This window comes from Haemaphysalis longicornis, unplaced genomic scaffold (assembly GCF_048455015.1).
Source record: "Haemaphysalis longicornis isolate Haplotype H1 unplaced genomic scaffold, Haemaphysalis longicornis Haplotype H1 scaffold_1, whole genome shotgun sequence".
Lineage (NCBI taxonomy): Eukaryota > Metazoa > Arthropoda > Arachnida > Ixodida > Ixodidae > Haemaphysalis > Haemaphysalis longicornis.
In genome coordinates, this window is record NW_027526203.1 from 461,642,959 (window position 1) to 461,658,534 (window position 15,576).

Consider the following 15,576-nt stretch of genomic DNA (forward strand, 5'->3'; position numbering starts at 1 on the left):
CCCAACACTACGCTTGGAAGTACAAAATGAGTTCATGCCTTGTAGTTGGAATGGGCTGCCTTGAGCACTTCGTACAGCTTCATGTACTGCGGCAAGGACGCAAAGTGACCCAGGCCCACTTGCGACTTGCTAGTCTTGTCGATTTCTGCACAAAAGAGCAAGGTAAGCACAAGTGAAGCTCTGCGGCACAATACCCCAAACAGCTCGCCCATGTGGCCTGCGACAAGTGCCGGTGCCCAGTGCAGATAGGTAAGAAGACTCAAACAATAAATGCCACAAACATTCAATTTTTTTTATCATGTACAGTTAAGCCAGAATTAAACCCGAACATAAAAAATTGGCCGCGTATCTGCTTCTTTCGTTGCAAATGTCGACGAAAGACGGTAGCCACTGGCTCCCCTGCCCTGTAAATGCCTCCCTTCCCTTCTCTTTCCCACTCACCTCTCATGCTGCTCCTCTCCCGTCTCGTTCCTCCCAAGATAACACGGTAGAGGTTTGCTCAAGCCAAATTAAATTTACCCCTTTCCACTGCTTCAAGTCGGGTGCCTCAATGCCAGCGCTGTCGTACGGCAGAGACGCGCATGAATCGAGGCCCCCTGCTACGACACTTATACCTAGGTCCACATTGCCCTGCTCCACGAGCGTTAGAAGTGGAACGTGGAACCTATTTAGTGGAAGCTTTCATCGCTGTTGCCGTTAGATTTTTTTTTAATGCTGCCAGGTAGCGTGGCCACCAGCAGGTGACGGTTTCCTGCAGTGATGTATTTTATTTGCTATCGCAAAACCAAGCATCCGTGAATTTTTTAATGAAGTAACACTGCAAATATCCATCATGTATTGATTTTCTGCGTTATATTTGCGTAATGTCTTGTTCTTGTTCAACAACGTTGACAAGTATGAACATTAACACCGGACTTGGACATTTAGATTTGGCTGTGGGTATATGACTACAGTTAAACCTCGATGTAACGAACTTCAATGTAACAAAACCCTCGATGTAACGAATCGCGGAATTTTTTGCAACTTCAAGTGTATGCACACCATGTATTTTCACCCTCTGTGTAACGAAGTCCCGTTTGCCGGAATTTCAATGTAACGAAGTTTCATGGAGAACTAGGCACGAAATTTAATTTGTAGAGGTAGATTTGGGGAGACGCAAGCGCCGAAATGGGGTCTCAATAAAACGCAGACACGGGCCGCCTGATGCCGCGGATGTAGCAAGCCACGGAGTCTGTGAGCAAGCCCCTTGCCTACAAACTGCGTGGCGTGCATACACGGCTGGCGCACTGTTTCTGATTCTGCCGAAGCCTAATCGTCTATGCGGGCATCAGCGTGAACAGCATGGAGCATTTTCTGCCCGCAAAAACGCGCCCCGCAAGCCACAGGCACGCTGACGCAGCTGCGGAGACCACCCGTACGATGTGGGTAGCTCCAGCGACCGCTTCTAACCGTTTGCTGAAATGCAACTCGATGGGCAAATGAGAGGGGCACGTGAGAAAAAAAGCGGATAATGTGGGTGAAATTTCCACGTCATACGCGCCGCTTACGAAAGCGCCCATCAAATATCCTCCGCGGTGGTAAGCCGAGTCGCCTCTGGCAGGGCCGCCGCCGCCGCATGCCGCCGCTTTGCCCTACGAGTTCACTCATGCTTGTTGAGTTTCATCGTTCAAGCAAGCATTTGTGAATCTTTGTCAGCCTTGCGTGTGCGGTTTTTTTGGCTTTTCTTTTTTTTTTCCACACCAGTGTCCGCGATTGACAGGAAGTGACTCGTGCTGCGCGCAGCAGTGGGAGGAGGAGCCTGACCAGTTGGGAGGCGCGCACCCTATGGCGGGAGCTTCAAAGCGCTCGGGGATGCCGGCTGGCCAGACGATTAGGCTTACCGCCGCGGAGGATATTTGATGGGCGCTTTCATAAGCGGCGCGTATGACATTTTACAGTGAAAATTTCTCCCACATTATCCGCTTTATTTCTCGCATACCCCTCTCGTTTGCCCCTTGAGTTGCGTTTCAGCGAGCGGTTAGAAGCGGTCGCTGGAGCTAGTCCGCATCGTGCGGATGGTCTCCGCGGCTGCGTCAGCGCGCCTGTGACTTGCGGGGCACGTTTTTGCGGAGAGAAAACACTCCATGCGGTTCACGCTGATGCCCGCGTAGACGATTAAGCTCCGATAGAAACAGAAACAGTGCGGCAGCCGTGTATACGCGCCACGTTTTCTTTTGCAGGAAATGCTTCACGGGATGAACACATTATAACTGCGAATTTCAATGTAACGAAATTTCAATGTAATGGAGTAAATTACGAATTTTACCGACTTCGTTACATCGAGGTTTAACTGTATTGCGTTTATATTTCACTTTGGCCGGATGGCTCAATCGAGTCACAGACAGACAGACCAAAATTTCTGCGTTTAAGTAGCCCAAGAAAGACTGTTGTCTTTAAAATATAAACCTTGGTGGCAAAAAGGTGGGATGGATGCAAAGGTGGAATGGATGCTAAATTTCCCTACCTCTTCTGAAGTTCTTGAAATCCCAAGAAATTTTGAAATTCCTTGCTCTCTCTCTTGTTTTGAAAGGCTTTTTTAGCTCACATTTACGGTATTTTCCATCACATTTACGTTATCTTTTATTTGGGGCTTCAGCTTTACCACAGTCGAGTCAATCATGGTGTCCCATACAGTTTCCACACACTGCCTCAAAAAACGAAATGGGACATGACTTATCATCTTGCTCCTTACTAATGTCAGCAGCGAGTCATCCCCTGGTTCGTGAACTTCTACTGTTCCTTCTGTATTTACCCAAGCTCTCAATGACAGAAATGTGCCCCCCCCCCCCCCCCCACCCCCCCCCCTCTTCCCCCTGGGAGTGCATGGTTTGCGCCCTTTCCCCCGAATACATAGCGAAAGCCGCCAGGACCTGTGCCGGGCGTACCTGAGGCTAGCTTGCCCGTGCCTGGCTTGGCTGTAGCGCCTCCCCCAGAGGCTGCCACTGCAGCGTCCTGTTGGCCTTTGCTACGTCGCCGGATCGGGCTCAGGGCAGGGCCACCAGAAATGCCCAGCCCGCCCCGGGCTGGCGATGCCTGCTCTTCCAGGGTGTGTGCAAACACGTTCAGCAGCCTGAGGAAGCCAGGGAAAAGACTTTGGCAACTACCACAGGTGCACCATAGTGAAACGACTACATCTGCTCCATGAGCAGCAGGGGTGAGCAAATACTGGTTATGCGACGATTCCCCTTTGACGATGAATCCCTGCAGTCCCGCCAAAATTCTTCATAGCAACAACGAATAAATACCGCCAATTATACAACGCAAGTGTACAAGTGATTTGCTTCATCCAACAGGTCACACGGAACTGGCAATACCCACGGTGTGCAAGCCAAAACACGCATGCACATACACGTGTGCGCAGAGAGAGAGAAAGAGAGAGAGAGAGAGAGAGAGAGGAATTATTCCGTGAAAATCATTATGTGCTTTATTTTCATTTCAGAGGCCAAAATCCCTATTCACACATGCCTTAAAAATAATACCAAAAATATCTTTCACTTCCACAGCTGAAGTTTCACAGCATGAGTAAATTTAAAAACTAGCAGAATCACCATATTGATAGTCAATGTCCAGAGGTCAACAAAATCAGGTCTAGCAAAGTCCTTTGTCAGATTAGGCCAAAAAAATCCCGGGCCATCTCCACTAACGTGAAACCTGGGGAGGGGCAAAGCATGCAGTACAAGTGTATTCGCAGATTGTAAGTCTCTCCCTTGCCACACGGCCGCCGGTGGAAGGAGCAATCGTGCGCTTGCTGAAGCGATGGCGCCCTCTCTTGTGTTGAACTTGATTTAAGCAATTAAATGAGCCAGACTGGCCGTAAGTTGTCTTCGTGTCACATGCTGCAGCATGCTAAGAACTATTCTTTACAGGGGGAGACCTGGTGTTTCAAACCAATTTCGAGATGGAATTTAACAAATTTCTGTTATTAAGCAATTAAATCCTGATTATTCCTCTATTTAAATTTCGAGATGGAATTTAATGAATTTCTGTTATTAATGCAATTAAATCCTGATTATTCCTCTATTAAATTAGGGTAAATCATGTTAGTTTAATTTGAACCAGCTTTATTAATTATACACTTGCTTTTTGACCATCGTTTGACAACATGATTTACCATGGCGACATGAGACGCCAACAGGAGACGCCGACAGCACGAGCCCTTACGGCGCTTCACCCCGAAAAAAGAAGCTCTCTCTCTCCCTGTCAGACACACACTTCTCCAAATCTCCCCTCCCCCATTTTACCAGCTTTCCTGCATAACCTTCGCCATGTGTCTTGCAAGGAAGCATCCTGGTTCTCTGTTCAAGGGACCCTGCAACACACTGAGGAGTGCACATAAACCTGTGCGACGTTTAGATTACACTGCCAGGAATATGTCAGCCAAATATTACATGTGTACGTGAAGCAGTACGCATGCAAATCGCTGTGAAAGATGCGGGAAAACCAACCACGCTCTCTTCAATTTTCCTCATTATGCACCACTGGCACCGCCAAAATGATGTCATTTGTGCAGTGGCTGTCCTATTGGCTGTCACTGGTCAACTTCACGGCTTATTTCACGCATTTCCTGTAATGATCTGCCGTCGGCGGCGCTGTGCAGCAACCTCTTCTATGTCTGAACTTGTAAAAACAGTTTTGGCATTTATTTTGTGTTTTAAAGTTCGCTCGGAGTTTGAATGACGAACTCAATACTTCCCTTCCAACCAGACCACTCGACAACAAACATTTCCTGCCTCAAAAACGCCCCACCAGCCTGATCGCGTGCTTGCGAGCAGGCAGCTGTGCCTGCTTTTTTGTTGCACCAGACCAGAAATAGACCCCTCCACGTTGCGGAGAAAAGGAGAAAACTCCCTGGCCTATGATATATCGAAGGCCGCCAAAGATAATGCCATGAGCCGCCCCCCTCTCTGGGAGAGAGCACGCAGCTTTCTTCACGTTGTCCGCGATCGAGTTGAGAGGGAACAATTATGCGCGATTTCTCATCGCGAGTAGTTTTGGTGATAGTTAATGGATTTTCATACTTCTTGCGGGAGGAGATTGCTGGGACAATAGACTTTACCCCAAAATACATCCGAGTAGTCGATGGTAAGTGCTGCAGGGTCCCTTTAAGAAAACAAGTCTGGTCTCAACTGGTGCGAAGCACAGCCCAGATGCTGCTGTCTAGCCGCCCTATCTTGTTTTCTGCCTATTTTAGTTAAATTGAACACTCCGCACATTTCACACAAAATTTCTTCAGACAAGTTTTGCCCATGTGTAAGTCTTGAGTTGAGTTTTTCCCTAAAAGAGGACTCAAAAAGCATCAAACGTGCACAAAATGATGAACTGGACATCAATATTCGTTTCCAATATCCAATATTTTGTTATTACTGGGCTTTTATAAATAGCACACCATGCTGCACTTCCTCATCTGTAGCCAAATTTCATGTCGATCATATTTTCAGCAATTTTTATTGCTTCTTTTACCTCTCAAACATTTAAAATCTTACTCAAGGCATCTACCCTTTACTTCCTTGGCCTTGCTACGTGCAAAATCTCACAGCTCACACACAACAATGCCGGGGGCAATGCTTAAGCCGTGGGTGCACACCCACCTCATGGTGTGCTGAAAGAGCCGGTCCAAGAGTGGCACAAGATAGCGGTCCCGCATGGACGCCCATGGTTCCTCCCCTTCCTGGCTCGCCATGGCTTCAATGTCCTGAGGTCGAATGCACTTGAAGCAGGCCCCTGTGATGCCGGCAGTGTAAGAGCACAGCCCTTCTACACGGGGCACAGGCAAGCTATGCGGAAGGGCCTTCCCACTTCCTGCTAAATAACAAGGGTGCAACTTCTGACAGGCATTTAAAGGGACACTAAAGGATGAATGAAATTTCGTTTTAAGTGAAGGGGCACACGTTTCTTAGCTCTTTCAGCTTTTGCTCGATGAGCAACGGTGCGTTATTTGCTGAGAAATAACCCGTTGTGTCAGGTGGGGAAAAAAGGCAGCATGAAGTTTTTCTCTTTGCCTGCAAAGCCCCCTTCCCCGGTTTGCCATTTGGCCACTGCCAAGTCGGCTTCAAGCAGCTCGGTCCTCCGAATCAAAACGTTGCCGACCCTCGTTTTGAAGTATACCGAACAACTGAATAAATACTGAACAACTTTTTGTTTTCCCTGAAAAGTCCGGCCTACCATAGCTCTTTTGGTTTTTATGCAATGACAAACAATGAATTGTACGTTTAAAAACAAACAATTTAAGCTCGCAGTTCTTCCGTTTCCCTTTTATTTTTTCGTGACATAAAAAATTGCATCACAAAGGCAAGCTAAATGAGTGCCAACCAAGCTGACTCTGACTGTGTGGAGCTGCCACCAAGGAGAGCACATTGATCAGTAAATTTGACAACTGGCTTGCGCATGTAGTAGTCCCTTCCATTAGTGATCTCAGACCTTTGCTGCTGGCTGTGGGTTGTGTATATCACGTAAGCAGTAAGAAGAGACAATAGCTCTCACATTAACTCGCATAAATATTTGGCTGCACTTGTACCAAAATTTGTTCTGAAACTTGACTGCATGCGATCTAAATCAAAGATGAAACTATGCCTACTAGATGTGGTAATGAAGCAGCCTGTTTGACTAGCAGAAATTCCCAGACACATTTATTTTAAGTTTGAATGTCCCTAGCTTACTCTTCCTTCCTTTATACTTTCAAACAAGTTTGACCAATACTGTTTCATCATTCACAATTTGTGTGTGAACTCACAAGACAAAGTTCGAAAAATTGTACAGAGCAGTTATACCTGATTTCACAGTACCGGCATTTCTTATTGCGGTTTTGGTATTTCGTATCACTGCTGCTGCTGCTGCTGCCACGAGTCGTGTATTTGTATTGTCAACATGGTGAACTACTAATATAAAGTTTTTCCCCACTTCTGTGTCTTTTTTGACCAGAAAATTGATACAGGCAGGAAAGAAACCTCGGGCGGTATGCTCGTAACTGTCCCTTTTGAAAACGTTCCTCTTGCGCCCCTTTCATCGTGACGTACTTCCAGTTAAGCAGTGGGCCTTTGATTCAAATACCGTAACTGTTCTTGCAAACGCATTTTAAAGAACTGAAACCGTATCACAGTAACTTTTATGTGTTTATTTGAATGAATTTTGAAAAACTAAACGCGATGAAATTTTTTTTGTTACAGTTGAACCCCTTTATAAGAGACACGTACCGGGGAGCAGTTTCTGTCTCTTATATGAGATGTCTCTTATAAGCAGGGAACCATGTTTTCACTTACTAATCAAACCCTAGTTCAATGTGGGCACCGTATGGCTAAAATAAGCTCAAAAGAATGCTACAGCATGTTGCAAAAGGCTCATTCTAATTTATGTTTGGCCCCCAGAATTTATGAAACAGTTCTGAATCTCTGTTTGCTTCATGACTGTATTTACACTGTTTTTTACAACCGATTTTGCAAGCTTTTTTTCCTTTCACTGCTTGCGGAAGATGAATCGTAGATGTTGAGTTCACATGGCTGATGAATAGCCAGAGCGCACTGCTTCTTCCGCTGTGTGCTCAGGCTATTCATTATGCTAGCAGGACTCAACATCTGCGATGCTTCTTGATTGGGAGCTACGCGAGTGGGAGAGCCCGCATGTGCGGTCACGCTCCAATGGATGGCAGTAAGCTTCAACCACTTCTGTAAGTTGCATTTCCATTGGCAGGGCTTCTCATCGTCATTTCATAGCTGACTGAACCACCATGTGTTTGCTGAAGTTATAATAAATAGCGACTGCAGGCGTCTGTTGTCCACCTGTATTTCCACAATGGAAGCAACTGCAATTAGTGACTGGTGGCACTGCATCTGAAGTTAAAATGTCTGTTACAAGCGAGACTGTTGATTACACTTCAAGGATGACTTGTCCCTTATAACCAATCTTCTACATCCGATGTCTGTTATGAAAGAGGTCGATTTAATGGGAAAAAGAGGGCAGCCAACCATGTGGGTGAACGGTGTCTCTTATACCGATTTGTATCTTATATCCATGTCTCTTATAACGAGGTTCAACTGTACGAGGTTGAAAGTTTTCACTGCAAGGGGAGAAATGTCCAAAGATGGCAGCTGCAGTCAGCTGTTTCCTTGTAAACAACGCTGTGTAAAGTGTAAACAACGCTGCGGCTACTCAGTTTTTGCGGTTGGACTCCATTTTGAGGTCGGTGACAATGCCCGTGCATCAAGATAACCGTCCAGTTACGTATTTTGGCATCGACGCACTTGTGGCATGCCGATGCGGGCTTTTCCAAGGACCTGGAATGGTGCTTTACGTCGATATTTTTGTGGTGCTCTACGAGTGAAAAAATGTGTAAGAGGGGAGGATTTTCGTTTCTTAACGACGTACCTGTTGCACGAGAAGTTTACGAACGTTAAGCTGGTATGTGTATGTGTAAAGTACCAATAAAAGGTTACAAATGTCATGCAGAGGGCTTGTGTAATTTTGGTTGTCTGCTCGACAGCAATCAAGCTCGCAGACAATTGTTTATTCCATTGCACCTGCTGACCGTTAGCTAGCCCGCAGACGATCCTTTATTTCCCTGTGTGGTGGCGGCGTATGATGCACAGGCTCGCGGAGGGCTGCGACAACGTTATCGTTTCTTCGTTACCGGCCGCTGACTGAAAGCCACCGGTAGCGAAGAAACGAAGGGCGCATAACACTTGGTCCTCGACGCTGAGCCCGCGCATCCGCCGACCAAGTTTGTCCCGGAGCTCGTCGCACAGCCACCGCACGGTCCTCTTCGAGAGGTGGAAACGCTGGTGGAATGCTTCTCATATTGAACACGTCTACGTTGCTTCTTGACCACTTGTTCTGCCGGCGAGCCAACAACAAGGCGATAATCGGCGCATTCATGACTGCTTCCAAAAACCGTCTGTTTGAAATTCAAATCGCCTGTTCGAAGAAGCTGCAGTCAAACGCAGTAGGTCCACCGCGCTTGCGTTACATCACATCCGGTTGTTTGCTTTTAGCCAATCAGGGCTCGCTCAAAAGGGACACTTTTGAAAGGGACACAAAAGGGACAAAACACGAGAATACCGCCCCTAGGCTGCAACCAAGCTCAGTCAACCCCTCGACACTGACGAAGCCCGACGGCCTTGTCTGACAGCCTATTCAGAAGCCGCTGGCTGCAAGAACTCACTATAGCTGGCTCTGGTGTTTTACGACAGTCGATGCCTCACTCCATGAACAGGAAGAGCGCGCTCACCTGCCAGCAGGTGGCCAGCCGTGGTGAGCACGTGCTGGTGAACATGAATGTCCAGGGTGAGTGGCGAGGACACCAGCAGCGACAGCAGGTGAACAAGGAGACCCCCGCTCTCGGAACTTCCCTCTGGGGGGCTCTCCGGTGTCACGCTACTGCACGGGAAAGCAAATGTGAATGTGTGAGCAACAGGGCTGCTGCCTTGAGGAGCCAACCCTTGGGTGGGATGCCCAGCGTGAAACTTGCAGAAGCTTAAAAATTGCCCTGGCAGCAGGTGGAACACCAGCATTCAGCCAGAGGCCAATGGGAGTAAGGCTTGACATCCAACTCTGGCCAATTTAGTTGGCAAAATTTGGGGAGTTGGCACAAAGCATGCCCTGTTCTGGCTTTTCTGTGCACACTAGGGCTCCCTCTTTTTTCTGTAGGTGAAGGCACTAAAGTTGGCTTTGGCCAGTTGTTCGCCAGCTTTTACCAACTTTGGCCAAAAGTTGGCAAAATTTGGGGAGTTGGCACAAAACACACTTTTTCCTGGCTTTTTGACGTATGCACTGGGCCTCTTCAGTTATCAATTACAGACTCACTGTACACTGCTGAGAACCAATTAAATATTCACTTTTCACAAGTCTTCCCAAGGCACTACCTGACCAGGAAGGGTGCCAGGCTACCTACGGTCCATGTGGGAATGGTGAATCGAGAAGGCCAAGTGTATAGGCAACATTCAGGTGCAAGAGATATTGCTTTTATGGTGCCATGCATCAACATCTTCATACCTCCCCACATTGCTTTATGGGAACTACCATCGCTACCACCACCTCCCAACAGGTCCTGGTTAAATTGTGTGAATATTTGCTCTTCTAAAAATATTTAATCAAACAATACATTATTCACTTCAATTAGAATTTCAGTATTCAAAAACTTCAAAGCCTTCCACACGAATGAATAGTGAAGGCTTGGTTGCTTTTTCTTTCCAATGAAAAATGTGGCATGAGTGAGGTGCATTCTGTGCGCAAAGCAGGTCTAAGCCCACTTCTTTTTTCCTTCTAGATATCCACCTTGCATTTCTTTTACACCCTGGGGCTCGGTCACTAAACATAATCTAAATGCCATGACCAGGCCTTGGATGCAGTTGAGCACCACACAAAATCCCATCAAGAAGCATCAGATAAGGAAACCATTTATTTGACGCGCTATCTCTAACCTTTTCACGTGGCAACTTTTGCTCACGTGGCCATTCTTACCATCTCCTTCATCTCATTCTTACCATCTCCTTCTCCTTACCACCTCCTTCACCCTCTCTGTTTAGAGGTCAGACTTTGCTGCACCAAACAGGGGAGCGTTGAAGGGGATAACAGTAGTGGTGATTGGCAGAAGCAAGAGAACTTTTGACAACCAGATAGCTACCAGCAGATATCTGTGTGGTAAGCATACCGCATAAAGTGCACAGTTTAGAAGCATTTTTCTGGTCTAATAAGGCTGGTGCATTCATTCTGCAGAGGGGGAAAAAAATCAAATATTAGCCACCAATATCGATGGGGGAGGGGGATATTAGGCAAGTACATTGTAATCTGCTCACTTGTGAGCAGATACTATAAACTATTAAATGTTGACCACACAGACATCAAAAAGAGGAAAAAATAACGAAGACACATCTGATAGAGTACAAATGCCATAGTTTCAGTTTTAGCGTGAGAGACATGGGGGAGTTTCTTGTGAGATCTACGCAAGCCTAACAAAAAAAACTGCATTGTTGTTGGCTCACTGAAAAAATTGAGGAACTCTGTACTGACAGTTTCTCTTTTGTGCTCGTGCTTAGTGCGACTGTGCGTGGTCACTTTGGCTCTTGGCGATGACAGTGCTGGTGCTGCGCACTAGAACTCAATTTGGAGCTACCGATTAAAAATCCTGCTGGGACTACTGCTCAGTGCATCAAGTGCAAAGCAATTCTCTAGATTCTAACTATGGTCTCAAGAATTGCTTTGCATTTATTGATACTCATAGATGTGTTGAATGAAAATAAATGGCTCGCTGAGTCCTACTGCAGTGTTCATGGCAGCTACTATTTACAGTTTTTGCAACTAATCGAGTCATTCACTTTCAAATTATTCGAAGAAAATCCTTATTTGCTTCAATTCGCTTTGAAGGCAAAAATGATTTGCCCATGCCTAGTAGTCCTGGGACATCCACTGTTATGAACTACTGGCCTGCACTGATTATCATGCTATGCCAGCAGGCGGCTTTATTAACATGTAGTTTAATTAATGTCAAATGTGGTGCAGCAGTACCTAGAAAGTTCTTGCAATAAGATTTGCGGCTTTCATTTTCAGCCCCACCTGCCATATTTCAGCTTATGCAGACCAAGCCTGAGAACATTTTTTTTTTTTTGCATCCAAAAGCCCCAGGCAATGCCAATGAAGGTGAAGCCTCCCAATGCAGTGCCCCTCATAGTGGGTCATCATCATCATCATCACCAACCTATCTACGCCCACTGCAGGGCAAAGGCCTCTCCCATTATTCTCCAATTATACCGGTCCTGCGCTAACTGCGACCAATTTATCCCCGCAAACTTCTTGATCGCATCTGCCCATCTAACTTTCTGCCGCCCCCTGCCACGCTTGCCTTCTCTAGGGATCCACTCTGTTACCCTATGACCAATGGTTATCTTGCCTTCGCATTACATGCCCTGCCCACGTCCATTCCTTCTTCTTCATTTCTACTAATATGTCCTTAACACGCGTTTGTTCCCTGACCCACTCCGCTCTCTTCTTGTCCCTTAATGTTACACCTATCATCTTCCGTTCCATTGCGCGCTGAATTGTCCTCAATTTAAGTTGAACCCTCTTAGTGAGTCTCCAAGTTTCTGCCCCGTAGGTGAGTACCGGTAAGATGTAGCTGTCATACACTGTCTTGGGTACAGTATAATTTAACCATCAAAATCTGTTAGTTAACCATTCCAAGGTTCAATTCAGAAGAAGACACTCAAATAAAGAAAACATTTGGTTTTTAAGGTAGGACTGGTTCATTAGAAATGCACAATGAGAAACAAAACAATTCAACAAGGTACGTGGCCATGGCATTGCACACCAACTCAGCAATGCAATATCGAGATAAAAAAAAAATCAAGGCAGGGTGTAGCACTGTAATCGGCATGAAAGGCAAACGTGCCTTACAGGGACCATGAAAGCAACATAGAAGTTTGCTTCAATACAATTTTGCTTGACAGGAAACATTGCTTCCATTAATCAGGAATTGGTGTTTAAAGAAGTGGATTTCGAGTTACCCCCTTACTGCACCATAGTATATGATAAGGGCCCTACGATGAACCTGGAGTAGCTGCCGAAAACGGGCAGTCAGTACACTAACTTGATGCTGTTTAGATATGGGAAGCTTGGAAGCACTGTCTAGCAGAGCATTTAAGCATGTAATAACCCTTTGCTGTGTTAACTGGCAGCTATGGGCTTTGTTGTTGCTTTGAACGATGCAAGCGACTAGAACTGGGTGACCTGAGCTCACCTGAACCATAAATGCCTTTTGAGAAAATTGCAGGTGCGATTGGTTTAAAAGTAATTCATCTTCAAAGGCTATCGTGCTGTTGCAAGAGCCATTCAAGAGATGGTGCAGCATCCTTGCCACTTGTGAATCTGCTCGCAGTGTTTGTCTTTAATTTGTGTTGATTTCCTTAAAGGGCTCCGCCTGTAGCCATTCGTTAATTGACTTACTGTCATAAAATAACGCTACTTTTTATGTGAAACACTATGAGTTCCAGCTGAAAGCCCATAAATATATTTCAAAATTTAGTTGATTTGTTTAGCATTTGCCGATGGTGCAAATTAACCAAGCGTGTGCTAAGCAATTAAAAATGCATTGCTGTGGTATAACAGACCACAGGAACGTGGCTGCTTATTAATGCAATCTGCAGGCAAGTGTGTCGCTACATCTATTAGCTAAGACCCCATATGACGAATGGGTCCCAGCTGTCATAAGCAGCACCTTACTTGCCCCATTTTCCCTGGAAATGTTGGCCCTCTGTAAATGCAAAGCATTTCTACGCAAGGCCTGCTCGGTTTCATGGGTGTGAATAAGGAGATGGATCATGATCCTACTCCTTGTGCCTTAATGAAGAATGAAAAGCTTAGCACTACTACCCATGGTGCTACTATTCATTCAATTAGTGATCTTGCTCCTATTGACACAAAGAAATGCTTCACATTATAGCCATAACGAATACAGCTTCTGGCGTTGCTTTTTTTTTTTTTTTTTGTGATGTGCACTCCCAATCTCAGACTTTGTGCAGCACATTGTAATAATGATTGTCCCCGTCTATATATAGCTGTTTGAAGTTACAAATTCCTCCCTTCTACGCCCCCATAAAGCCACCACTCATCAACCGGGATGTCACTTGTTCATAAACTGCAACACGAGGTGGCAGGAAACTAAGGGTAAGCCCAGTGAAGCCCCTCACCTGGAACTGACACTGGCTTGCGACCGAAGCGTAAGGGGTGAAGAAACAGAGATGGCGGAACCCAGAACGCTGCTCCAGGCAAAGGTGTAGACTGTGACCGGGTACTCGAGCACCAGATGGGCCAGGGCTTGGCAGCAGCCGTGCTGAGCAGACATCCCCAAGACATTATCAGTACAGGGGACACAGCAGCAAGCAAGGCTGTCCTTTGACTGGCATCACTCGATGCCAAACTTTGCCTCAATTTACCAATAACGCAGTTACTGATAACGCCGTTATGATAAGAGTCCTCAATTATCAGGCATCATGAATACCTTTCCCCCATTTTATACTGACCGCTCTACAAGAACAAATCCCGTGCCAATTTTGCTCTGTTACAAGGTAGCAAATCTTTTTGCCCCTGGCAGATACCACCGAAGTGGTGGCCAGTTGCAATTGCACGACCTTCGAGCTCTTCTCCCATCTGCCTCGGAAGCAAATGCACCCGACATGCACTTCAAGCTTACCAGCAGGTACTTGTTGGATGACGTGATCAGCCTTTTCCACAAGAGGCTCACAATTCGCGACAAAGCAGCTTCAGTGTAGCCAGACAGACCCCGGGGTGGCTTGCACGAGAAAGGAGGCACCAGGCCATGCACCTGCAATTACACAAGGAGATTCATACCTCTCTGCAGGCACTTCAGCCAGATTACTGTTGTGGGAATTACAAGGTGTTGTAATCCATTAGAAAGCACCTCTTTCAAAATTTTATAAAACGAATGAATTGAACAAAGTAACCCAAACAGACATGCCCAGTGTTACCGTCATAGTATGCATTATGTTTCAGATAAAATGAATGTGCACAGGAGTGCGGCTCAGGTACAGCGAACGTTCGACCGTGGCAGGTGTGCACAGTCGCCGTTCTGAATGGCTTTCCAGACACGTGAAGCGTAAAATAAATTGTGCAGGATGACAGACTTGAGTTCTTTTCTAAATGTACTGAAAGCAACCCAGAAAGAGGGAGGGAAAAAATCCCCCCCTCCCACCAAGGGTGAAAGAAACTTTGAACAAGAAAAGATGCCGCATTGGGTTTTCGGTTCCCCCAACAATTTCTTCCACCGCCCAAGCAGGATGCAGGTATCGGGGTATTGGGGGAGGGAGTGAGGGAGGGAGGGAGAGGGAGAGACAGAGAGAGAGAGAGAGAGAGAGAGAGAGAGAGAGAGAGAGAGAGAGAGAGAGAGAGAGAGAGAGAGAGGAGAGAGAGAGAGAGAGAGAGAGAGAGAGAGAGAGAGAGAGAGAGAGAGAGAGAGAGAGAGAGAGAGAGAGAGAGAGAGAGAGAGAGAGAGATTCCAAATTCAAGGCCTTCCTGCCTTGAGAACTTTCGCCTTTGATACTTGATGGTTGCTTTCACTAGCAATGCGGATGATGATGAGTAATGCCACAATTTTCTCTCTCTGCAGAACACCGTCTATCCCCTCTAGTCTAGCTGTGGACGGCAAGAGAGGATAAGGAAGTGAAAAAACTCCAAAAGCAACCAGAAACGTGTGGCATGATGCTGAAGTGCAACATGCTCCATATGTTCCTATGACACGGTGTAATCAGTCACGCTTTTTTTGGGCAGCTCTGCGCCATTTTTCATGCTGTCATGTGAAGTGTGCCATTGCACACACTGCTGCAGTGATGCTTCGAAGCTCTTTTTCATCCCAGCGGCAGTTTCTATCTCAGGTAGAAAATTATGCACTACGCACATGCATCGTGAGCTGTGGGCCAATCAGGGCACGTCACATGGGTGGGGCCCGACTACTTGCACCAATAAGAAGGGGCGCGCCAACGGCAGTAGCTTTAAAGTGCTCTGAGCAGGCCAGGCCTGAGCAGCAGCTGATATTTGATG

General features: G+C 46.4%; 1 protein-coding gene across 3 annotated transcripts in view; it reads right to left on the reverse strand.

Moving 5' to 3' along the window:
• Htt (huntingtin) overlaps positions 1-15,576 on the reverse strand; it is a 133,393-nt gene that overhangs the window by 89,193 nt on the left and 28,624 nt on the right. For 2 of the 3 annotated variants that reach the window (XM_077687981.1, XM_077687980.1), the window contains exons 17-22: positions 14,213-14,344; positions 13,710-13,852; positions 9,257-9,405; positions 5,628-5,760; positions 2,925-3,109; positions 39-145 (exon numbers count right to left, since the gene is read on the reverse strand). In XM_077687981.1, the coding sequence (XP_077544107.1) occupies positions 39-145; positions 2,925-3,109; positions 5,628-5,760; positions 9,257-9,405; positions 13,710-13,852; positions 14,213-14,344 (849 nt within the window). The remainder of the gene's footprint in view (positions 1-38; positions 146-2,924; positions 3,110-5,627; positions 5,761-9,256; positions 9,406-13,709; positions 13,853-14,212; positions 14,345-15,576) is intronic. The other variant, XM_077687982.1, reaches the window with a different exon arrangement.